The sequence below is a fragment of the Aricia agestis genome, chromosome 20 (assembly GCF_905147365.1).
Source record: "Aricia agestis chromosome 20, ilAriAges1.1, whole genome shotgun sequence".
Classification (NCBI taxonomy): Eukaryota; Metazoa; Arthropoda; class Insecta; order Lepidoptera; family Lycaenidae; genus Aricia; species Aricia agestis.
Window position 1 is genome coordinate 5,804,847 of NC_056425.1, and position 27,492 is coordinate 5,832,338.

The window sequence follows — 27,492 nt, forward strand, 5'->3', positions numbered from 1 at the left end:
ATATTATGAAAACGGTCAGTTTTAAACGTGGAAGGTAAGGTACCGTATGAACAGGACATCTCGACGTAATAACATCTCGGTCGCTTACAAAAGAATCCTGAAACCTATCGCCGTGTTAGGCGGATAAACTTTGCTTGTTTTCTAGGATTTTTACAGGAGCTTACCTATTCTAGAGCAGTTGATTGGGTTTTCGTTTCAAATTAAGCCAATCAAATGCGCTTGAATAAATTAACTGCGGTCAAAAAACCTTAGAAACCGAGCATTGGTTGGATAGAGAGCTATGGTTGGATATTATAGATTGCTGACTGTGGCGTTGTGTGACAAGTGTGCGATCACCTTTATCAAATTGACGTAAGACTGACAACGTCAAGTAACGGAGATCTCATAAATACTGCATAGTGCATACCTACATAAATATTAGTGATGACGAGACCTATTGACGCCAATTCACTGGAACTAGGCGTAACCGTGGGACTTGGGAGAACTAACTTTGACGCCGGGCCCGGCTTTGAGAAATATCCTTATTCTTTTTTATGGTCCAAACCACGAAATTAATGACACATAAAATTCAATATTATGGAGTTTTGTCTATACAGGTAATAATAACAATTAAACTTAAGAATGCACCTGACCCTAACTTGACTACATATTTAAACCTAGATCTCAAAATCAGTAAGGTCTAGAAAACAGATTTTTTTACACAAGTAACTTCAATTCATGAAGATTAAATTCTCAAGACGAAAACACGATTACTAAAAAAAAAGGCTCGATGGTTTCTTTTTTACAAAAAACCTTGTTTTAGACACATTTTTGCTTGGATCTTCGAAGTTTGCTGTCTTTTCTTTAACATATTTTATTATCTAAAAAGGCATTGATAAAACCTAAATTATATAAAATACTTTTTTCATAGTCAATAAAGTTGGTCTTTTATTCATAGTAAAACTAACTTGGCGATGAATCCGCGTCGTCCTTTTTCATCTGGCATATGAAAGACGGGCGTGAGTGTGAAGAGTTTTTTGGGTCAGTTGCCCTCTTAACGCACGAGAAACTTTAAGGCTGGTATAAATAGTCAGTACTTAAGATGCGACCCGGTCTCAAGACGCGAATCGGCTCTGTGATTGGTCCAAATTTTGACAGCCAACCAATCACAGAGCCTGAACCGTGTCTTGAGACCGAGATGCATCTTGAGTACTGACTATTTATGCCGGCCTTAAACTTAATGATATTTTTAACGTTAGTTCCTCCAGTAACGTATAGTTACTGGAGTAATTCAGGTAGAAAGTCAATTTTATGCCAAAAGTATAAAAAAAGATAAAAATAAAAATTGCCGATATTGTGAAAACCTAAAAAATTACGCATACTCGACTCTACATTTTTTTTTAATGAAATAAGGGGGCAAACGAGCAAACGGGTCACCTGGTGAAAAGCAACTTCCGTCGCCCAGGGACACTCGCAGCATCAGAAGAGCTGCAGGTGCGTTCCCGGCCTTTTAAGAGGGAATAGGGTAATAGGGGAGGGCAGGGATGGGAAGGGAATAGAGGAGGGTAGGGAAGGGAATAGGGTAGCGGATTGGGCCTCCGGTAAACTCACTCGGCGAAACACGTTTCACGCCGGTTTTCTGTGAGAATGTGGTATTTCTCCGGTCGAGCCGGCCAATTCGTGCCGAAGCATGGCTCTCCCACGTATCAGTATATCTCTTATGGATATATCCCACAATAACATATTTTTTTGTCATTTACTTTTAACTTCAAATAATGGCTAATTTTCGAAGCGATTTTAACCAATACGGCAATAATCCTTATTCAATTAAATACTTTAAATACATTATTGATTATGTCCCTTTACAGCATAATTATTACGATTTTAATTTTAAATGAATATTTTCGAAGACATTAGAGATTTAAAAATTGCGGGACGTAAGTAGCTTTTGCGGCAGTACCGACCAATGCGGGCCACGGGTAGTAATTAATATAAATTATTTAAAATCAAACTACTGAATCGATTTTAATCATTTTTTCAGTGACCTAGGCCATAATTTATTTTATACCCGTGCGAAGCCGGGGCGGGTCGCTAGTATATAAATATAACTCAAAGGTGACTGACTGACATGGTGATCTATCAACGCACAGCCCAAACCACTGGACCGATCGGGCTGAAATTTGGCATGCAGGTAGATGTTATGACGTAGGCATCCGCTAAGAAAGGATTTTGATCAATTCCACCTCCAAGGGGTTAAAATAGGGGATGAAAGTTTGTATATAATCTTGTAAAAAAAGCTCGTTATAATTATAATTTCTCTGTCGAAACTGTCAATGGTTATGTACTCAGTTACTATTCCGTTAGCTACAACTTTGGTTTCTCGAAGCATATTCACTATTCAGGTATTTTATTTCTTAATCATATTTGCATGAGTCAATGCAATTAATTGATTTTTGTACAACAACGCAGTATTATGCTAATCTAATAATGTGTTATTAGTGTTATTACGTGCTGACAGGTAGGTGAATATAATTACATTACTATTTAACATACAGTAAAAACCCCGGAGACCTAAGCAGTACATAGAATAATTTGATTAGTAGGTAACAAATGTAGAATTTTATAGGTGGGAGAGCCATGCTTGCATATATGCCTTAGGATAAGGCTATCCACCAATTAACTTGACAGATCAAGTATGGAGAATCTGTCAAAATAGTTGTGAATAGCCTATTAGGCACTTTATCAGAAAGTGGTGAAACAGGCCCTAAATGTTTTAAAAAAAGCACCGCTGACCAAATTAACAAATTCAACTTGATTATAAACCCAGGTAAAAAGAAAGTGTTGGCTGTGTATACGTTTTTTTAAATTAATTTATTTAAAGTCCTTAATCTAAATTCTAAAGCAAAGGTGCATTGAACGAAGTCTATCGAGAATAGATTCTATTTTTTGCAAGTGTCCGTAAAAAATGTGAAACCAGTTAGGCCAGTGTATATCAACGTCTAAACGTTGCTTAATTGGCGGTTAGATCTTCTTAGAATTTTCTACTTTTCAAAAAGTTTTTGAGCTTTATCAAATATTTTAGTACATCTTAATCTACTATAACGTACAGCCTTTGTAAATCAGGTTCAGGGTATAATAGTTTTAATGAACTTGTATAACAACAAATTACGACAGCACAACAGATGATGCATGAGATTTCTAGGCATTTGGTTTTGATGTATAAAGAACTTTAAGCGCTTAAGGCAAATTAGAACATCAATGATTTGCGAAAGATTGATGGCTGGCTAGAACCAGCAAACCTAATCAACTGTTAACTAAAGTTTACCAGTCCTGTCCATGGTAGGCATCGGCTCTAAGCAACATCCATATAAGGTGGCGCCAGTCTTCGCTAACGGTACCAGTCTTCCAGACATCTGGCGTCTAGATAATAGATCAACTTGAAGTATAGCTAGAGGATGTGGAAGTTGGATAACACGATTCCAAAGACGCATTCGAACTGGACCCCGATTCGTTCGGGGTCCACTTTGAATGCGTCTATTCGTTCGTTCCTCGTCGACCCAGTCAAGCCCGTTTTTTGAGTTTTTTGTCCGAAGTTTATCTGTTCAATAGCGCTTATGATTGGTTGCCGTCAAACCAATCGACAACGTTTTTGAATAGATGAACAGTAAACTTCTGCTAAGAAAGTTCAACAATCGTCTCAAACTTGTTCGACGTAATAAGAGTACTTGGCACTGAACTTAGGGTCGAAATCGCCTTGCTGTCAGCAAAACCTTGCGAATCTCATACCAAAGTCACCGCGACTTTTGCCCAACAGCCTTAAACGTGCAGACGCCAGCTACTTTGTAGTCAGCCGCCCGATTTGAAACAGCGGCAATTAGTTAATAGCCTACGTGCTGCAGAGGCATTACCCAGTTTCTGACTCTAACCCTTACGTTGTTGGCATTAAGGTCCAATCAGGAGTACCGAATGTACGTGTCGCAGACGTAGTAACGGCTGTAGAGTGACAACACACATTTGCACACCGCACACACGTCAGTCTCGCTGTACCGATTACGTCAACGCCTTGACCGCACGCAGACTGTTTCTTCAGACGAGGAAACCCCGAAAACGGTTTAAATGGCTCTAATGTAAAGAGCATGCATCATGGTGACTCGTGGACGCGAATTTGCTAGCGCCTCTATCAAGGCGCCTATGATATCGTGGAAAATGAATGGCAATGGATATAAAATGGGAATTTTATATCCATTAACGCTTAATTTGTAGAACCGACTTGGATGAAGTTTGGAGTTGTGACACTTACTTCGGGACTCGGGAAGTCGGGAAGGGACATATTAAGTTAAGACAGTCGGCGGTGTGCAGGAAAAAATTTCGACTAGCGCGCGATAAACGAATTCCTGCGAAAATTAAGGGCATCATCTAGTTTCTTATATATTAGGACACAGAACAAGGAACACGTGGTCAAAGTTAAAAGATTAGAACTATATGACCAAAACCATTTCCCATTTAGTGCTGTAGTGCCGTATTCCTTTAACCTTACATTGTAGTCAGAATCACAAAATAACTAACGATTGAATCATAATCCACCACACTAACCCAGTTATGTCTTTGTGAATCAAGACTCGAGGAATTTCTTTGTCTATAAGGGCGGACACTTACACAGCCTTAAGGCTATTACTTATTACCTTCACTGAACGCTTCAGTCAGTTGTGAACGAACTGGTATAAACACTTCTCTTACAAAGAAAATATAAGCAACCCCCACAAGTTAGTTCATTCACAAAGAGATCGTAACGATCCAACGCCCTAACGGCCGTTCCCAATATTTGATCTATCTCTGGTTTTGCCCTACTAGAGATAGGAATAGCTCAAAATTGACATAAAATATATGTCTTTAATGTCTAATGTGAGTTATTCCTATCTCTAGTAGGGCAAAACCAGAGATAGATCAAATATTGGGAACGGCCGTAAGGCTTTCTCCCGCATTTGATATGACAGGTGAAGAAAAAGGAGCATTTCAAAGACGCCAATGGCCAACGCAAAGCTCGTAACTTGTTAAGTTCTCAAAAACCTTGATTACATGCTGGAAAAACCGCAAGAACTTCTAAGAAAACCTAGCTTGAACGTGAATGTGTCTAGATATCTGCCTCCTACATTGAAGGCGAAATAAAAATATCGCACAGATTGTTTTCATGGAACCTGTTGTCTGTGCGTCATTCTTGAAATGGGTGTTATTAAGTAGAATAAATTTGTGTCTGATCCCTAGATGGGTGCTGTAGTTAGTACCTCCTTATATTCTAGTCGCGGGGGGTTGTAACCAATAATCCTAAGATTATTGGTTACAATAATACCATAGAATTATTGGTAACCAATAATAATCCTATGATTATTATTGCTTACAGTCATGTCTAATCTGGACGCAACCTAACACGTATTAAAAATCAATACTATAACTGTTAAAGCGGTTAGACGTTCAGAAAGTCTGAATTCAGGAAGAAGCAATTACGATCAGTACTTGACATTTCCGATGGAAACGATGGAAAGTTTATGGTTTATTTTATTGCGTACCCTTTTCAGTGGGATTTAAATTATCATTTTATAGTTTTCATGTTTCATATGCCATGTTCGAGTCAGATGAAAGTGTCGACTTTTGAACTGTACTATCTACCTAATGTCTCATTTTGATTTACATACTTCTATAATTACTAGTGAAATCAGCATCTTGAAGCTGTCTTTCGAGTGCATTTTACAAGATGGTGGCTTCAATTGAGATTTTGGCCCCAAAAAGAGGCTTCAAAACTGTACTCCATTTTCTATCATTTTCTATGAAGAACACATTGAGTCGATAAAAATGCGGTCGAGTTGCCTGTTCCAATTTTGAATTTATAAAAACCGCATTTTAAAAAATTCGAAATTGGAACAATCTGCCCGACTCCACCACCTCCATTACAATTTACAACGTGAAATGACCCTATCCACTTCACACTTTACTTAATTCAGTGAACTAGATTCAGCCACGTGTGGTCCATCTTTTCTCAAACTGTTACGGTTACATAAAATACATGTATTTTCATCACCGATCTTATTTTAATATTGTTACGAATTATGGCCAACGACCCAAATGTAGGTTTTACTTTGGATACTATACACGTAATTTTGTATGCACTCGCATAGGAAATAGTACCTAAACGTTTTGGTTTCAAAGTTTTTTATTTTTATACTATGCAAAAATCTGTCTTTAATATAATATTATAACCATTATCATTATGTTTAGAAACCTAGCTATCTAGTAATAGCGACTACAATGGGACCGACAATATGCCCATTTTCATTGAGAGGCTAGACTCTAGTTTGTAGTCTTTAAGGGGGCGACTAACCCTAAAGTGTCGATTTTATAATTTATTTTTATACTTGAAAATAAGCCCCGAATTGTTTCATTTTCTAAAATTAGATACTACATTATATTTCCGAGAATTCGATCTGAGCAAAAACACGATATCTTAAAATTTTGTCGATAGAAAAAAAATCACAAAGATGCATCTAATTTTCACGAATTTTTCATTTATTGCCATAACCATGCATGCATTTTATCATTGAGATCGACCTAGCGGATTTTTAAAATGTTGTATATTTATCGAGTTATTGAGAAAAAACTAATTTGGCGATGAATCCGCGTCGTCCTTTTTCACCTGGCATATGAAAGACGGGCGTGAGTGTGAAGAGAGAAGGACGATGTTTGATTTTTTGGGTTATTCGCCCTCTTAAGGCAAAAAGTTTTTACTGGACCCATTCCTCTCTTGTAATTTATACGTCACCTAAGTTAGATCAAAGGAGTTAATAAGCGTAGGTAAAATCTTAAGATTACTTCATCGCTCATTGTTAGGGAATAGGGAGTGATTGTCAAAAACGGCGTAACTGTACCAAAAACAACATCTTTTTCCATTGGAATCGGGTAAAAACGTACGGACATAGAGTAAAAGCATAGAGTTAACATAGATTCAAAGTTTAATTTCGTATTTGTCATATACATCTCTCTCCGTAGGGCTGCTGTAAGAAATTTCTTTGGAAGTAAGCAGTCCTTTGTGTCGTTTTTCTGTGTCAATTTCTATGTAAATAGTGTCTTGTGTGCAATAAATGTTTGAATAAAAAAATAAAAATGAATATAACCGCTGAACGCCTCACGTCTGTTGACCCACTTTCAAAAATCGCAACTAGAACTCTATTATTCCTTGTGTTAACATATACACACGATACTCAAACGGCCTACTGTGGTAGATACGATCCGAGCCTCGAGACGAGACACTAAAATTTATATTGGCACACAAAAGAGATGGGTAATAAAATAATGTAGAGTCGAACTGCCAAATATTCCATCAACGAAGTAAGTTTAGTGTTGAAAATCATTTCACAATGCCATTAAATCCAACGCATACACATTCGTAAGGGTCTGTTTCACCACTTCCTGATAAGCGCCGGATAGGCTATGCACAACTTAACTTGACAGATAGAGTATGGAGAATCTGTTAAAAAGTTGTGAATAGCCTATTTCGCACTTTATCAGGAAGTGGTGAAACGGGCCCCTTAATCTCGTAAATCTAAAGGTCTCATCTAGTATGTTAAAATTTTGAAATATATATAGTTTCAAAAAAATGCAAATTTCATGACTGGTAAAGCTCTAACTTTGTCTTACCTGATCATATTTTAATGGTTTGCCACAAAATGTTCACCTGATAACAATAGTACAAAAAGTATAAACTGTAAACACACAACAAACTGTTTTGGTTCTGAAAAACATCTGCAATGGCGCATCTTGACCATCGACAATACATAGAGTATGAAGAACGGTTGTTGGCTTTAAGGCCGTGGAAATATAACTTAGAACAAAAAGACATGTACAGAAAAGCTACGACAGAACAGTTAACAAAGATAACGCGGCCCATGATCAATATTTCTTTAAGGCTGGTTCAATTCAAGGATTGCATCTTCAGTAGTGCTAGCACGGCGACCAGCGGAAATGCGAAAGTATGGAGAAACTGTGGAAATAAACCTAAGGTGCCGTTCCGATCTTTTTTCGTTCCGAAAAAATTAATTAAAATGCCACTTTATGACAGACTATAGTCACAAACTGTGGAGATAAACTTAAGGTGCCGTTCCGATCTTTTTTAGTTCCGAATAATTCAATTAAAAAGCCACTTTATGACAGACTATAGTTCTAAAAATTCAAATAATATCCTACATTATGACATATACTATAGTGTGTCATAAAGTGGCATTTTAATTGAATTTTTCGGAACGAAAAAAGATCGGAACGGCACCTTAGGTTTATTTCCACAGTTTGTCCATACTTTCGCATTTCCGCTGGTCGCCGTGCTAACACTACTGGTATACCTGTAAAAGTCACATACCTAACAAAGAGAGCGAACATTGAATAATTTAAACGCTGCATCTATATCTTTATATGTGATAGGGTTAAAGATTGTTTTTACTCTAGTAAGTTTACCACAGGTAGTGTCATCATTCCCAAAGATACAAAACTTTGGTTATAATGGTCGATTTACACGGGTGCCTAATTACGGGTCGATTTTAGTCACCCGGCAAGTCACCAGTCGACAGTTATAGTATTCGCAGCAAGCGATCGCTTGCGACTGAGCGTTTGCACGGTCGATTTTAGTCACCAGCCGCATGCGGCCATTGGCCGCACGACTTTGGGGCTTGCGACTTTAGCCGCATGCGGCGAAGTCGAATTGCCATTTAGACGGTCAATTTTCGCCGTGCGGCGTAAATCGTGCGGCTTTAGTCACCCGTGTAAATGGGCCATAACAGGGACTTATATTACCAACTTTGGCTCCAATTATTTTGATTGCTAATGTATTATAGTCGTTATCAAAATAGTAATTAGGAGCAATTTACCTGATAAAGAGAAGTCGTTGTGTCGACTCTCCGAGTCTCGTATGAGGAAGGCGCCATGTTCGTTTTCCGGCAGAAGCAATTTCTTCTCTGCTTCGATTCGCTTTATCTTACGGAAGTACCATCTGAAAAGAAGAAATAAGAATAAGCAAAATATAGTACATACCAAAAGATGGAACAAGGTGAAATAGCACTCATATATTTTTGTCGGATATTTTATTTTATTTTATTTATTTATTTTATTTATTTTTATTTTCTTAGGAAAACTTACAGCTACATAATAATAACTATAACTAAAACTATTACAAAACTGAGAGCCAATAACAAGTTTCCACTAATAAATATAAATAGTAACTAAAGCAAAGTGAAAATTAAGCTCTGCATGGCAAGAACTCAAAAGTTGACTTAAATTTAGAACAATAAAATTATTTGTATACTTAGTATAGATTAACTTGCGCTAAATAATAATAAGGTTGGTAATATATATATATATATATATATATATATATATATATATATATATATATATATATATATATATATATATATATATATATATATATATATATATATATATATATATATATATATATATATATATATATATATATATATATATATATATATATATATATATATATATATATATATATATATATATATATAATAAGAAGACCACTGCAAAAGTAAAAAGTAAAATAATTTTTAATAATGGCTTGTTCATATAATATGATCTGATATGTTTATTAGGGCTTATTAATTCGAGAAATACGCATCCGTCAATACTTTTCTAATTTTTAAGGGTTTTAGAGAGAAAATATCTTCTATGTGATTATTTATAATAAAATTATTGAGTTGGGCGCTTGATCTATATATAAAAGAATTGCGACGATAAAACGTGTTGTAAGGCGGGACGTAAAGCGGCACAAAATTACGGAAATATCGGATAGGAATATTAAAATTATATTGGCCTAACAATTCAGGTACATCGACAGTATTATTGATAATTTTACAAGAATATGCTAGATCTGAAACAGTTCTGCGATATTGTAGCGGTAGAAAATGAAATTTTTTACACCTCGCTTCATAATCTGGTAGATTAAGTCCACATTTAAACTGAAGATATTTTAAGAAGCGCTTTTGTATCGATTCAATTCTTATTATATAAGTATTGTATTGTGGATTCCAAACTTCACAGCAATATTCTAAAAGACTGCGCACATAAGAGCAATATAAAACTTTAATAGTTTTGGTGTTCTTAAAATGTTTGCAAGATCTTATGATAAACCCTAAAGCTTTTGAAGCTTTGTCCACAATGTAATCAACGTGCTTATCAAAAATTAACTTAGTGTCAACGACTATTCCCAGATCTTTCATTGAGTTCTTCTTAAGTAATTCTTCATTATTAAGTGTATATTTAAAATTAATTAACTTAGGCTTACGGGTAAAATTTAGTGCAAAACATTTGGATACATTTAAATCTAGTTTATTAATTGTGCAGTAGTGACTCAATCTGTTAAGATCCTCTTGCAGAAGGCAACAATCTCTAAGTGACAAAATATATTTTATTATTTTAGCATCATCGGCATAAAGTAACAGTTTGGAATGAAGGAAACAAGATATAAATCATTTAGGAATATTGAAAATAATAAGGGACCCAGAAGGGATCCTTGAGGGACACCAGAGGGCACTGGCATCCAGGTTGACATAAAGCCATTAAGAGCTACTGCTTGCGACCTGTTACTGATGTAAGACGAAAACCATCGAAATAAGTTCCCGTGTATACCTGCGATGGAAAGTTTCTGCAATAGGATAGAGTGGTCGATTCGGTCAAATGCCTTACTAAAGTCTATATTTCTTCAACTATTATAATAAACAGTGTGTACTGGTAATAAAATTTATGAAACACATGGTGGAAAATCTTTAGCGTATGAGAAGAGTAAATTTATTATTTGCGTCAAGATACATAGACTTTCAGGAAGAGTCCACATCAAATAGTCGATACCTGTAGGTACTTAGCAATAAATAAATAAACTTTATATCTGCACAGAAATAAATACAATACGTGAGTCGTGACATTTGTTCCTTAATTTGCAAAAAGGCGGTCTTAGTTAAAGTAACAATGATGGCAAAAAAAATATTAGAATTTCGAAACATTGAGGTTAGTTCATACATTGACTTCTTTAACTCTTCTTCAAAATTAATATTTGAAAGAAGGCATTAGCAATATTATTGTTTGAAGTCACAGTTGACTGCGCTAAATAGCATTAAGGACACGAGACTTTGCGTATGGTAATTCGCCGAGTGTAAAAATTAGAACGCCAATGACTCAACCGACTCAACCGCGTCGACTGAATAACCCCAGTAGTTAGCATTCAATAGGCATAGTGTAGCGGCGACGAGAGGGCATTGTTGCCGGTAACACCTGATGAAAGTGCTGAGCCTAAATAAAAATACGCCTAACCAATGTGGGGCTCCATAACTTAATGCTTATTGGCTTAACTGCCATTACAGTTTAAGGATTGCCATTAAAATCAACCTATAATTTAGCCTAGGGCGTTGTCTTCTGAAGAAGAATCCAACCATCCTAATAAAGATAAAATGTCTATATGATCTATTTAAATGCACTTTTAGGTTAACCATACTATTTTAGTTTTTAGTAAAAATCCTTACAAAAAACGCTTGATAAAAACAAGAAATTTTTACCTTAATTTTGGCCAATACAGGAATACACTATAAAAATGTCTTAAACCTAAACCTCAGTAAATAAGATAAAGCTAAACATAAAGAAGAATTTAATGACCACGACGCAAAAACTTCTAAAAAAAATCGGCCAAGTGCGAGTTGGACTCGCGCACGAAGTGTTCCGTACCGTTATAGAGCAAAAATAGGCCAAAAATTGTGTTTTTTGTATGGGAGCCCCCCTTAAATTTTTATTTTATTTTAATATTATTAATAATTATTTAAGTAGACATGAAATAATGGCCTTTGTGAAAATATCATGTGCCTACCTGTTGCCTTTACTAATATAGAGCAAAAAAGCCGAAAAAATCACGTTTGTTGTATGGGAGCCCCCCTTAAGTATTAATTTTATTTTGTTTTTAGGATTTGTTGTTATAGCGGCAACCGAAATACACAATCTGTGAAAATTTCAGAAGTCTAGCTATAGCGGTTCTTGAGTTACAGCCAACGGACGGACGGACAGACGGACAGACAACGAAGTCTTAGTAATAGGGTCCCGTTTTTACCCTTTGGGTACGGAACTCTAAAAAGATAAATCTATAATTCTAGTCCAAGGTACATCGTCCGTCATAACTCATAATCCAATAATTGCATTTATTTTTCATTCGTGATTGCAGACGCTGCAGGCGAGCTCGGAGCGGATTCCAAGAAGCAGCATCCTTCAATTAGTATTAAGGAAAAGATCGTGAGACAGATACCGCTGCACAATAGTAAGTGGGACATGGGCGCCTTATGAAAACCAATTCATTTTCAATTGAAAACTGATGAAGAGAAGAAAGTTATTTACTGAAGAAGACCTTTCTGGAATTTTTTAGTTATGAATATAGTTGTTATTTAAAAGAGGTTCCTAAAGATATGTTTACTGCTAAAATTGACGCCTAACATAATCGATTAGTTTTAAAACCATTTAAAACTACAAAGAACAACTAAGCCGGCGAACAATGCATACTACGAAAAACAACCATGAATTGAAACTGCATGCGTCATACTTCAGAAAATCTAGTTATGGTAATAAATAATAATAGTCATCTAAGTTGAAGTAAATTCAGCATGAATGAGCCACTAACCAAGACAATATTTTATGAGTAAACGGCAACAGTTGCAAGTACAGGCTTTTGTGTGGACATTATCTACCCTTTCATGAAGCCCCAAGCGGCCACATCCGGCCGCGATAACAATAGATAAGCCATTGTAGCTCGTTTTTCCGCGATCGAAAGGTTAATCATTGGAAAACCGCACATCTTTGCCGAAAAGCTCAGGAAGTCAAGTTTTATACCTCGAATGTCTCTTCCATTGCAGTCTATCTCAATCACGCGCACACATACCGCCTCAAACGCGAGTGAGATAGCATGCGAAAGGACATTCAAAGTATTAGAATCGGAACCCAAGCAATGAATCATAGAGGAACATCTCCCGTCAGATCATAGGACGAGGATAATTTATGTTGAATCAATTCTGAGAGCGTTTCCTATCGCCTTGGACTTATCTATTGACCCTACGCCCACACGTGAGAAGGTCTCGGTAATAAAACGGTGCCCTTTTCATGGGTTATGAGATTTTTGACATTGGTGACCACATGCCATGTAATTGAATCAGCCAGTAAAATGTAAGCCAGTAAATACAGTATAAATTGCAGTCAAAAATACAAAAAACTAGGCATCATTTGATTTAATTGTGAACTTATGCTGATCTGAGACCTATTACTACAATGCAATGTTTTCCTTATAATAAATCTGTAGCTTATGAAAATGAAAACAGGTAAATATGATAAAGATTTTGGAGAACAAGTAGCAACATTAAATAAAATTAACGAACACCACAACAATGGAAATAATTAAAAGTCACTGCCAATCTCTAGTACTTATTTAGGAACATTAACAAATACTCTAAAAACGCCACGATCGGTTGCAACAAAAATTGTCACGAAAAGTAAAGAAAAATCGATACAAGGCTAAGTCGGGAGAAACGATGGTTCAAGCGTTGAAGCTAATCGCCAGCCGTTGAGTCATCGGATTCTACATCATAAAACTAGTCCTGGATACTTAGGCCTATAACAGGGTTTCCCAACCTTTCAAATGGCGCCTATATGGTTTACAAAAACTGACTTTATGCCTCATGATCCGTTTCTAAAGAAATACTGACGTGGTTTGTAACAGTGGTCAATCCTGCATTCAGTTATTAGATTAGTTGCAGCCACAAACAATTCTGATTAGGTAGGATAAAAATACTGCTCTTGTTATCTCTTCATGCCCCTTCATGCAATACACTTGCAATTTTTCTATATCAGTTGGTTGATCCAACTAACGGTAATTTAGAGTATCTACTCAACCACAAAACTTGCTGACTATTATTTATTGAAACAATAAAAAAAAAACCCTTTGGCATTTTTTATGCTCTCCCAGGGTTTCAGGCACAAGGATCCGTGGCCCACTGGTTGGGAAGCACTGGCTCCTGGAGAATAGACACGTTCGATCTATTTCTGTACTTATTACAAAGCGGTTATTAAACTCTCACAAGCTTAACGAACTAACTCTAGACTACCAGCCTTGGCCTGCAAATTAAAATGTAAGTGAAATCTCCACTGTTTGTTGCATTTTCATAAAATGCAACATTGATAGTGCAAGTAAATTGCAAGATAAGTTAGTAAGTATATTTAATACTATATTTAATAATATAATATATTTATAATATAAATATAATAGTATATTTAATAATAAGTATATATAATTTTGTTCCGTATTAAGTTCATATTTGGTTACTCCAATTCATTCGTTTGGTATCTAAAAATCATATCTAAAAAGTTTAAAAGTAACCTATTCAAATATGTTATACCGTGTATATTTCAATTTTAATGTTTACGTAGGTATTTGTGGTCTAATATTAAAGCAACTTATGGTGTTTACCATGAAACGAGAAAATTATTTCAAATCGCATCATCTCACAGTTCATTATAATATGACAGAAGTATTGTATTCTGTAACTAGCATCGTAGTTGGGACCATAGATGTTTTAACATAGATTTTATCGGTTTCTAAGCAGAACCAAACGCTTATAAAGGTACCTACAGCCGTCTGAGACGATCTTTGTCAAAAACTTTCACTTTTAGTAGCAATAGTAGCAAGGTAAACCACCAACTAATAGATAGTATTTGAAATCTCAATAGGTTTTTATTTCTTCCTCTTAGTAACTCCAGCTCTTACTTTCTAAATTCCTTAATTAATAAATTATACAATTATTTTATTTTTAAATTATTTGCTAAAGGCAATTTATTTAAGGTTTTTTTTTAATAAATATTAAGACTATTTTCTTCATTTAAAACTTTCATTAACAATTTATAAGAAAGTGTAAGACCTTGAAAAATATATTCTTGAGAAGATTCGATCTACATCAAAAGAAATATATTTTTACCAACCGTACAGTTTTTTCATTTAGTCTACAGGTAGGTCTACAGCGAAGACAAAAGTCTACAAAACAAGAACGTATAAGTAGAAAAACCTAACACTTTTCTAAATTTTATAGGTTATTAAGTCAGTCTTGATCCGCTATATTGATTTTACATGTTTCAATTGAAGACGTTTGAAAGTTTAAACAATAACGTGCAAAATGCAAATGTTAGATTAGTTTAAATTTAAATTCATATAATATGACCCTATTAGAATTAAGAGTAAGAGCATAATAAGTAAACACAGCAGTAACTGTATAAAAAAGGTATAAACTAATAAAAATGCTGAATAAGTGACAAAAAGAATTTGCTTCAACTTAGTTATAAAAGTTGAAAACTAATCTTTATCTCTATTTGTCTTCTTGAGATGCTCCAATTTAAAAATTTGAGATTCCTTTCAAAAACTTTTTCAAGTCTTTGCCAGTTAAGTTATAAGGTTTTTCATCACTCGAACTATGTGCTAGTTTCTAACGACGTACATCAGCCATTTGCTAAGTGCTGGTTCCTAATAACCAAATCAGAACAAAACTCTACGAAATATTATGTACTATCAGAGAAGTTGATTCCTAAGCAGATGGGGGACCTACGTAGTTTGGTCGCGTTAAGTCAAACCCAGCGGATAGATCACAATAATTAACATTGAATTGACAAGATCCGATCAAATGACGTTGGTCTGTCAACCGCCTAGGAATCAATTTCCTCCATGGTACATCATTCGCAGCAAACGATTTCTCAACGAACCCTATTACTGATAAACAACTCGTTGAAGTTCAAATAAATTATCACAACAAAGTACCAATTAATATGAGCAATTTACTAATAATAGTTATTAAATATTTCAAGAGGTATTCCTATCAATATTCATCAGGCGGGCGACATCCGTGCTACCCTCGTGCGACTTATATAAGGCAATAATTGTCCCCATGCCGAGACATGTGGAATTAATTAAGTGCAATTGTGTCCGTGCAAATTGCCTATTATAGCCTAAGGTGGGTGGTTAGGTACTGTCAAGAGTAAGTGGCCTCCTTGCTTTGTTGCGTCGCGTCGTGGCATTTGAAAAACGCATTGCGTCGACGTCTGCGTCGGGTTGACGATGCAACGCAAATGTCACGCGAAAAAGCTGGAAAAAGCTCATGCTTGTATCGAAATATTTTCGCAGCTATCGCTTCCCGGTAATTTTTTGCCACAGTTTTTGGGTGTAAACTACTGTTGTGGCTCGCCAAAAATTTGGTATGTCCTCCAATCAGAGTTAACTGAAGGTTGAACTGAAAGTCAAAACATGGCGTTTGACGAAGCATCAATCATAAAATATACATATTCTAATAACGAAGCGTTAATGCTGCGACAACGCAACGCAAAGAAGTAATGTAGCCTCGAAGGATGCGGGGCGTCATTGTAATTGCAATGTAACAATTGAAGTAGCTCTCATCTATCTATAGATGTCTCATTGTCAAGGAGTCATAATAATTGTTATCATCGCGTCGTTATTATTACTTTTTTTTTATATTAAAATAGGGGGGCAAACGAGCAAACGGGTCACCTGATGGAAAGCAACTTCCGTCGCCCATGGACACTCGCAGCATCAGAAGAGCTGCAGGTGCGTTGCCGGCCTTCTAAGAGGTAATAGGGGAGGGAAGGGAAGGGAATAGGGGAGGGTACGGAAGGAAATAGGGGAGGGTACGGAAGGAAATAGGGGAGGGTAGGGAAAGGAAAAGGGTAGGGGATTGGGCCTCCGGTAAACTCACTTACTCGGCGAAACACAGCGGAAGCGCTGTTTCATGTCGGTCTTCTGTGAGGACGTGGTATCTCTCCGGTCGAGCCGGCCCATTCGTGCCGAAGCATGGCTCTCCCACGTCAGGAAACTTTCTCAATACTATCGGCCTAGGACTTTTTTCAAAATTCACTTAAGCTCAAGAGTATAAGTGAATTTAGCAATACGCTATCATGAAGCGCTTCATGGCTAGAAATCGAGATTAACTAATAATTATTGTGCAAAGCAAGATGCGAAAAATATCTAATCTAACTCATTAGAAAAGTAGATGTGGTCATTTTCCTAAAGAATGCTGACTATTAAAATAATAAAATATAGCGTAGAAAGTGACAAAGGATGATTCACACCTCAACCACCTTACCTATTTACGAGGTTCGCTATAAATATTTTACGAGCAATAATTAAAATTTAATTACTTCGCATGGAGTAAAAACAAATGTTTGTTTTATGGACTATAGATTAGTTTATAATCTTAGTATCCGGTCGTAAAGGGGTTTTTCAGTGCTTTAATCATAAGGTTTTTGTTTTAGCAGGTTCATTCTAGACTTCAAGAAAATCCAGACAAGACAATAAAAACCTACTTAAGATAAAAGAACTTTACGGTAATGTTAAATAATCACACATCTTCAACTAAAGAAATGGTGTGAAAAATGAAACTGAAATTGGAGAGCCAACAAGGAAAAAGCCTGTCTCGAAAGGCTTTCAAGAAAATATGAACATTATTCATGTAGGCTAAGCCAAATTGTACAAATAAATTGCGTTCGTCATTTAGTGCAAGGCCTCTGTAGTCTTGAACTGAAAACCCCATTAAAGATAATAAAATAAACGGTATTTTTGCATGTTATATAGGTCTCTCCGTTATTCATTGAAAAGGATTGGACGGATAAGGATAAGTCATTCATATGACAGATTGACTTGAACATGCAAGAGTCATACAGCATACACTGAAAATAATTAATAAATTTCAAGTCTTATTGAACACACTCGGCGGTAATAACTATATTATCTGTTCTCGTAATAATTTATAACTTACGATAATGCATGTGTCAACAAAAATTGTGTACAGCTTTATCACAATTGGATGAATAATGAGTGAAATGCTGCTAAGCCAAAAGAAGTTAAAGTTGAAGAGTCGGCATCCCTTTCGTCAATGTGGGTCATGATGAATAATCATGATTATGCAGCTGTATGCAAATATCACAAAATATGGCGTCGATCATGGGCAATTATAGTTGAAGATAGCCCCTACACGTTCGTAATAGCTTATATTTGTCCATAATGAGACAAGAGGTTGTATAAGGAACAGAAGCTATTGTCAAATTAAATATAACGAATCACATAAAATATAACGCCGATGCGGGCAAGAATAAATTACGTTCAAGGATTGTTAAAGGATGCGGGGCATTTTCTTTTCAGAAATTCACGGAAATGTGAAACACAAATAATAACACAGGAAGGGATACAATGAAACGAGTAAGTCTCTTTCATAAAAATATGATAAGCATGATAAATTACTTGAATGTCAAAGCTTAACACAAGTCAGTATTTGTTACCAAAGGTAAAGGGTACCCATTATCCATTTGAGCCGAAATTTAAATTACATGGTTTAAAAAAATGATAAGCTGTGTTTGAGATCAAATTATAACCTCATTAGCTCCTTCGAAAACTTCAAAGCTTAATCGAAATATTATACAGAAGTCGTTCGCACAAATTCACAACCGAAACATATCCATCGATATAAATCATAACAACAATATAAACACATCATATAAAGGCACTGTACATAAATGGAATGATAAAAGAGCAATTTAGCAACACGTTAGTGCGCCAAAAACATCCAGCGAACTTGACAATGAGTCGTTAAGACTTATTGCTGTTTGTTTGGGTAGGGGATGACGGTTCAGATCGGAGAACTTAACCTATAAATAAACGTCTAATGGGTCTTACGTAGCCTTAGCAGTTTTGAACGAGTTTAACGTTCATTTGAGTTAAGCCTTATCAGAAGACTAAGAAGGAATTGTATTGGTAACATTATCGAATTTCAATTATTGTAGTTACACTTTTTCATAGAATTTTCTTAGGCAACTCTGGCGATTAGTAGTATTCAATAACTTATGCCAAAGTGTCTGTCTGTCTGAACCTTAATGCTTAAATCACAGAACTTTATCATTGTTTGGTATGTAGGAACGAAGGAATAAGATATAGATAGTTTACACAGATTTTTTTTCCGCACGACAAAGGAGCGCGAAAGAACTTACTGGCAACCTTTATTATAGTTCCACAAGAATAGCTGGTAGTTCAATTACAAGCTTCCAGACGATTATTCCACCATGGAAATATTCCCAGCCGTTACAGTCGAGATCATCGCGTGCACGGGTATGGCGTGCACAAACAAAGCAAAAAATACACCATAAAAACCAGTTGTATTGTTCTGGCGATCTGCTTGCGCCGTGATAAGCCGTCCTTTACACGTGCGTCTTCTATCATCGTCAGCACGCTGCCAGTTAATGTTATCACTCTTAGCACTAGGCTTGGCATGGCCATAGTAGAAATGTGAAAGAATAGAAACACTGGCAGATATAAGGGACAAACTGATCTCTCTCTCATCTGTCAAGTCGTCTATACTACCTAAGAAAACCTTTCTTACGATGAACATGCTTAGCAGACAGGGCCAGCATAGACGTTGAAATTAGATGTGGCAGAAGTTTAGTAAAGTTTTTTTTTTCTAGCCTATTCTGTCCCACTGCTGGGCAAAGGCCTCCTCCAAGGTCTTCCATTATGCTCGTTCTTGTGCCACCGCTGGCCAGCCTGGCTGGTATGCTTCCAGCTCATCGTGCCAGCCTTCCGGTACCCACTCTGTTGAGATCTTTGCCCAGCGGAAAGACTTAAATGCAAAAATGTTGTTTTTGCACCGAGGCCAGTTATTGGATGACATGTATAAGTACAGTATAACATGCCGCCTAAAAATTAACACTATATTTTCAATTGAGTAACTAGTATTTTATGCTTATGGGACTTTAGCAGTCCCAGCCTTGGTTCTTCTTCAATATTTTTAAGTTTTTTTTTAAACATAAATAAAACATAGATTAAGCATAGATACTCAGCGCATTTTGAAGCAGATTATGCAACGCATATAATAATTTAAAAGCAAATTATGTGTGGAACGAGACGGATATATTTACTTTTTATTCACACTGCGTTTTCTTTCAGCTTCGAATACTAAGTTCGATTGCATGATTTGTACGAAGAACATTTGTAGTCATCGCATAATGAAACTTCACCACTGTTTTAATCATAATAACCGTCTACTTCAACAAAGAAAAAAACACAAAACAATGTTTCAAGTACAAATTAATAATATTGCATAATTACACTCAAACAAAACACCGTTAGACACGTAGAACTGGCGAGTGCTGTTTATTTAATGGTTACGTCAGTGTATCGTATAAATCATTTAATTTGATAACAATCGGTCCCGAGGTAAAATCGATAAGGTGACAATTCGATACGTGATTTTTACATTTCTTTGACTTATCGCCGGCGATAAAAAGGGAGGTTTCTTGATAGCCATCTACAATCTTGATTTTTAGTCTCAATTTTGTACAGACCATAAAACAAGAAGAAGTTATAATATTACAGGCTATGTACTAATCGTATGTTTGTCTGTACTTTGTATATCTCAAATCACAGGAGATGTACATTGTCATTAAAACGAGAAGGAAAATTACAGGAAATGCTTAAGTGCATTGTAGATATGAGCTGCATAAACAATTTTCAAATATTGTACAGTACCTTTCTGGGAAAATCGCGTTTGCAATACAAGGTAAATATTAGTGTGAATTTGTACGCATTGCAGGGCCTACAAGTTTCATACAATAGTTTCGTTGATATTCCACATTATGGGCAGTGTTATAACTGGAAACTTCTTGAGTAGTTTTAAAACTATGGTAGTTTGGCTAGAAACACACGTACCATACATACCAGATGTTATTTTTAAAAAGATTTTCCATCCTTAAAATGATTCAAAATATTTTCATACAAGTAAAATATTAAACATTGGAGTGAATTGACCAAAGACCCTCAAGAAAAGTAGGTTTAGTAGACAGTACGAATATGAGTGACGAACTTTATGTAATACCATGTAATAATAACAATTTAAACATAAGTCATAACATAACCCAACCTTCGAACAAACTTTGACCTGACACGTAGTACCTTCAATATAAATTAATGAAGCAGAGGTGAGGAGAACTTATTAATACTCAGGTCAGCCTCACCCCCAATGATGTTTAATTTTGATAGTCATCTCGCACGCGAGCCGAATAAGCAATTTATGAAATGAACTGTACAAACAATAAATCAACGTGCTTTGCCTTGTGCTCGATTTGAAGAAAAAGTGCTGCAGCTAAAATGCTGCTAATGCTAAATCTTATAGACTATAGAGGATCGCCCGTGTAGAGGGCGTACCGATGTTATCTGGTAAGGGTCCTTGCACTTTTGGAGTGCACTGCACGCTCTGTGACAGTGAAGTACGCTTCATGATATAAAGCCAACTGCATGTGAAGAGCTTTTGACGACCAAAGAGATAAGATGTATGTGATAGGGTTTGAAGTTTGAGCATGAATCCCGTAACTTTGGAGAGTATATTTAGTGATGTTTTGAATTCGATTATCTTAATTTTTTTAGATCAATGTCAAAGGGCAAAATTTGACCCCAAAAAGCTCTATTGATTTAACTAATGGGACAACTAGAGCGAACGATTATTCTCATTTGTCATTACATTTGCATATATCCATTGTGCAACATCAGATAACCACCAAGGCTAATAAGCGAAATCGACACCGGTACATCCGCGTAACAAACCGCCACTTCCCACGTACCCTCGTCGTTGGCTCGTTTTACAGCGCCAGTAAAATAAAACCCAACTGATATAATATAATAATCATTAGTGAGGAAGTAAACAAACAAAGAACAAAAGATGCTACGAAAAATACTTCCGATTCGGGCAGATACAATTTTGTAGGCATCACCTTCACGAGTCACTTCCTGTATGGGTTTTCGATCGCCAAACTGTTTACAGGAAGATGGGTGTTGGTGCAGCGACCGACCGCGTAACATAGCCTTGGACGCGAGCACCCTGCATTCTAATCGAACGGCCTTGCGGAAGTGCGTGCCTCAGGAACGCTTTCGTAGCACGAACATCGCTATCAAAAGTTGAGTTCTTGTTTTGTTATCGAAAACACAAAATATTCCGCTTATTGGTGAAAAGATAAAATAACAGTAAACTACTCGGATGCGTTCAATCATATTATTTAAGTGCATAGTTGCATACATTAGCATAACGACACTTATACCGATATTAGAAATGATTATCGTGCACTTGCATCGCTGCGGCCAAAATTTTATAACCAGTTTCTTAAGCTAAAGTATGGTCGACCTGTCCAGCCAGTTATTATTAAGTGGACCGATGCGACCCACTGCATAGACAAGCAAGAATCTAAAAAAATAAGTTTTCTTTACAAATATGACTAGTATTTTAACCGACTTCCAAAAAGGAGGAGGTCATATGTTCGGCTGTGGATTTTTTATAATGAGAAATGTTGCGTTTACTTACGGCATAGAGTTTAGCTTCATGTAGTTATCTAAAGGGGCAGCCTCAGAATTGTTGTTCGCGTTAGAGTTTGACAGTCGGCTTCCAGGGCGTACCCAGCTGCCTCTATGGCGGCGAAAACCTTTGTCGCTTTTTAATATTTGTAAATGCCTCTTCACCATATCCTGCCATTTCCATTTAATTGTAGCAGGAGAATCACTAGCTGCATCTTCTTTGCATATTTGCAAGCTATCACTGAATCGTCTCATTGTTTGTAAATAAATCTCATTTGATTTCGGAGGAAGGCTCCTTCTTCTTTCGTCAGAAAGAATACACGATTCTTGAGAATTTTGGTCCGCTAACCATTTGGATATGAAATCACTTTTGTAGCTAGTCTGTCCTATGACTGGCTCTTCTTTTGTCGGGGGCGGTATCCAATCTAAACTTACCCATTGACTAGACTTAGGTTTTGATTTAAAAATTACATCTACCTCTTCGTCGCAGTCAGAAGAACCGATAGAACAAACAGAATTCTTTTTCCTTCGAAACCGAGACCGGATTACAGGTTTGCAATTCGTGAAAGAATCTAGACTATTATTGAAGTCAGTCAAATCGCATTTTCTTAAATCTTGTAAACTCCTTATCGTTTCTATATTAGCATAAGAGTTTTCGGAACAGGACGAGTCAACACTAAGTCTACTTCTTTGTACTGTTTTAGGTTTCGAAAAAACATCGTCATTACTGTTACCGAAATTCCCACTGCTAATTTCTCGTTCGCTCGTGAGGGATATCCTCCTCTCATTCGACTTCTCGTTTTCCATTTCTATGATCTTAGCCATACTTGGAAAACTTTCTTCTTTGACAGGTTCTACTCTAAATTTCTTCTTTAAACTTTCATCACCATGATCACAATTTGTTTCTACTATTGTTGTAATTGGGGCATTGAGGTCTATTATTCTAGTAATTTTTTGTGGCACTTTGGTATCTTCTTCCCTCACCGACGTGATCGATGAGAATTCATCGTCGTTTTCGAATTCGATTATCCTAGTTATTCGCTGCATTGGTTCTTTGTCATTCTTTATTGTGTCTGTATTAGATTTATCTAATTCAATAATCCTAATTCGCGGAGAATCATTTTCAGACGTTTGTCTGTCCAGCAGAGGGCTTTCGACATTAGCACTATGGGACACGTCAGGATTCTCCTGTGTTATCGCTAAAGAGTTTTCTAACATAGTGTTTTCCTCTAAAGAATTACTTCTACTTTTAGCTTTCTGTAATGCGCTTTCGGACAAAAACACACAAGGAACTTCGACCTGCATGGACATTTTTCGTCGTCTCGTTGTACTCTGGCTCTCTTTAGTTGTGTCATAGTCTATATTTTCAGAGACTGCCGTATGAGGTAAGATAATAGGAGTCCCACTGACCATACGCAAAAAGTCTGTAACGGCAGCAATGTGTGCCCCAGTGACGGCTCCCTGTAATTTAACACCCGACACTTGATGAGGCACAAGTTGGTTATCGCGCATACACCATACTACGGGCAAAGCCCCTTCCGACACCATCGTCGAGTCCGTACCTCGAGGGCTAAGTTATAGATAACACTTCAGTCTTAGAAAAACAAATACGTTAGCACTTTGTTCAGTACGATAAATCTAGACGTAGACTTTTCATGAAATATAGAGTAAATCGATATTCAAGCACATGAATGGGCCGTCGATGCGGCGACATATCGCGATCGCGGCGCGAGTCGGAGCGAGCGGACCGTGGCGCGAGTACGCGTGCGGACGCGGCGGAGGTCACGAGAGATAAGCGGTAAGCCGGTGAGAGTCGCACGCGCACGAGCGCGCTCTGCGCCCGCGCCCGCCCCGCCACTGCGCTACACCATAAACCATCTCCGATGATTCGTACGGCATTTTTCATCCTAATTACTTTATCATCAGCTGATTACATAAGAAATGTGTGTGATCTGCTTGAGTTTTGTCACTATTGACAACATTTAAATTAATTTACGTTTTGGAGATTTGTGTGGCACAGTGACAAGACAAGAGAAATCAGCGAGTTTAGTTATTAAGCTGTAGAGCGTTAATTCTCCAATTCCAAAAAGCTATCCATTCCAAATTGAAACTGAGTTACGTAAATTTTGCAATAAGGAATTAGTAGCACGTTCGCTCACTCTGTGCGCTACTTTTTGTCACTAGATTTAAGAACCATCTATATTCACATCGAGCTCAATTCATTAAGTTTTAAGCCAAATATTTCATGCTGTTACGTAAAACAGTTATTTAACAAGTAGTAGGAATATCAGTTAATCATCGAGAGTGACTTTTGTAAGCCAATCATATTCAATAGAAATACTTTTATCTAATACCCGAAGCAAACACAGGTATTTCTATTATATTTCACTAATTAATGAACATTCAATGTTGCTCTCCATAATTGACTTCTCATTACTGTCCCATTCAAATTTCGTATTTACTACAAAATATAGTCTAAATATACCCTAAAATATTTCGCACAAAGCGTGACTTATTTTCATTGTCATTAAACTAGCTGCAGCTCGAGTTAATTAGCTGAGTTGTGCGGGGACCGGGGTGCTAAAGCCGATCAACAGTTAGGTTTGGCGCCGGTGTAATTTGCGATGCGCATCTCGTATATGGCACAGACAAATCAGGTATTAATTATCCACACCTTATCCTTCGTGTAGGTCAGTACGGAGGAAATGTTTATTTTTCTACTAATGACGCTCCTCACAAGAATGTAAAGCGGGATGGATGGCTTACATTAAAAAGCGGAAGCAAAATGTCTAAAAAGAGACACTAACATTGTCCCAAAAGTCTTGCTGTCTAATTCATGATTCAATAATTTTCAAATATATGATATTGAATGTACCGTAACTTCTTGGTGGAAATTCATGTTTCACAGTAATAATATACACTTTTCATGCACTTTTTCCACTTTTAAATGGTAGAAATTTTTCATGACGCTGACAAGCCTATTTTTGTTTACCAATTATTTAAAAATTTAAAATTACCTGCACTACATCTGATGATGATTTTATCGAAACCGGCCGTGTAAAACATAATTGTTATTAATAAAAGTGGAAAAAGTGCATGAAAAGTGTAATAATTTTCGTACTCAAGTGTTACTCAACATTTTTTCTCTATTCTTTTTTATATCGATTCTTACCAAGAATTTGGACGTCAGACGCGGCCTTTGCCTTGCACGCCTTGGATTACAGATTTCTCAGAGTATTTCGTAACATAAGAATTTAGTATCGTTCGTAACTACTTAACGAATATGCACGAATCGCAAGCGTCACTCATAACATTGACGTATGAATTCGAAGAAAACTTTCAACTGGAATTTTTGAAGGATCGTTTGGAACAGGGAAAAATTATTATCAGTTTACATTACAGTTATTTCTCGAATTCACAGCTTCGGAGACGTTACATTTTCGTCTTACACGGAAGAAAGTATCTACTTTTCAAATTTTTATGAGGAGGAAAATCGAATCGTTGGGAAAATTCGGAAACATCAGGACTTAAAAATTTTCTGTACATACTAGTTTAGGTAGGTTTTGAAGGTATAAAGACGTATGTTGCACTTAAAGTGGCCCAGACCATACAAGTTATGTTTAATGACAAATTTCAACGAAAATGTAGTTACTTCTCATGAGTCACGAGTCATGTTGCAGGCATAGAAACATGTAACTCATGGACTTGAACTTTACATCATCACAAATATCAAGTCAGGTTTAAGGCTAAATGTTCGTTTCGCCATTGTTTCATTTGAGATAGTTTTTAAAGCGTATCGTACCTACATACTTATACGTAATAAGTCTTTTACTGTTAGAAGGTAGGTTAGATAAGAGGATAAAACTTTTTAATTTTTTGTTTGTAATTTTACCATTGAGACAGCATAGACTAATTGAAAAAATTACCATTTAAATAATAAAATTTGTCTGAAAAAATTGGCTAAATCTTATCTGGTTCTTATTAAATAAACTTTTCATTAAATCAACTAATGGCCTAGGATCCCTTCATAGAAGGACCTTCACCGAGCTGGTTAATGGATGAAAAGTATTTCATATTCAATTACGTATGACAACAAATTAACTGCAAGTGGGTTGCCTAAAAATTTCACTCCAGAATAAAAAAATTAAATAAAAAAAAATATTTTTTTACATTTATCTGGTTTGGTTAATAGACAAATTCCATACTATTATCGAAAGTATGAAGCCCGTAGAATATGCAATTAAGTATTAACCAGATCGGTACTAGTATCGATTTACCTGCATTCCCAAACAGGAAAAAAATGGATAACCTAACGTTTTCATATTCTACGGGCTCCATACTTTCGATTGGTATAGAATTTTTTTATTAACCAGCGAAATGTTAAAAAAAATATTTTTCTATTTTTTTTTATTCTGGACTGAAATTTAGGCAACTCACTTGCAGTTAATTTATTGACATACGTAATTACTTTTTATCCATTAACCAGCTCGGTGAAGGTCCTTCTATTAAGGGATCCTAGGCGATAAGAAAATTTCCCTTTTGAGAATCTGACCAAATACTTACCATGCTTTATCAATATTTTATTTATTTTACATAATCCATGTGGCTTGACATGTGCGGTGATCAAATTTTCCATTTTTGGAACCATTTTGCATAAACATATGAAACTGCTTATGCAGATGAACTCTAGTTTTTGTCATTTTTAGGTAATTTACGGTACAACATACATCCTTCTTCAATTCTTGAATCAGGTTTTGCGGGTATTTTTTAAATATTTATTATGAGAAGTAAAAATAATCAAAAATGTTTCTGAATCAAATTCCAATCGACATATTGTTTATGAATTTTTATTTCTTAAAAAATATTTAAAAAGACGAAAAATTGTATGCTTTTAAAGCCTGAGGATTTTTTATCGCAACGCTTGACTAGTAGCTTACGAGGGCTGCTATTTATGTATCCGGAATTAAAAAAAGAAACAAACATATATCATTTAATATGGTTTTATTGCTTTTCAAAATATTCGCCGCGATGATCGACACACTTTTGCATAC

The 27,492-nt window shown here is 36.1% G+C and overlaps 1 protein-coding gene across 2 annotated transcripts in view; it reads right to left on the reverse strand.

Moving 5' to 3' along the window:
• LOC121737377 (tyrosine-protein kinase Src42A) overlaps window positions 1-27,492 on the reverse strand; it is a 91,528-nt gene that overhangs the window by 26,997 nt on the left and 37,039 nt on the right. Inside the window, exons 1-2 of one of the 2 annotated variants that reach the window (XM_042129047.1) lie at window positions 22,452-24,240; window positions 8,886-9,007 (exon numbers count right to left, since the gene is read on the reverse strand). In XM_042129047.1, coding sequence (XP_041984981.1) covers window positions 8,886-9,007; window positions 22,452-23,989 — 1,660 coding nt within the window. In that variant the 5' untranslated portion in view covers window positions 23,990-24,240. Of the gene's footprint in view, window positions 1-8,885; window positions 9,008-22,451; window positions 24,241-27,492 lie in introns of those variants that run through there. The other variant, XM_042129048.1, reaches the window with a different exon arrangement.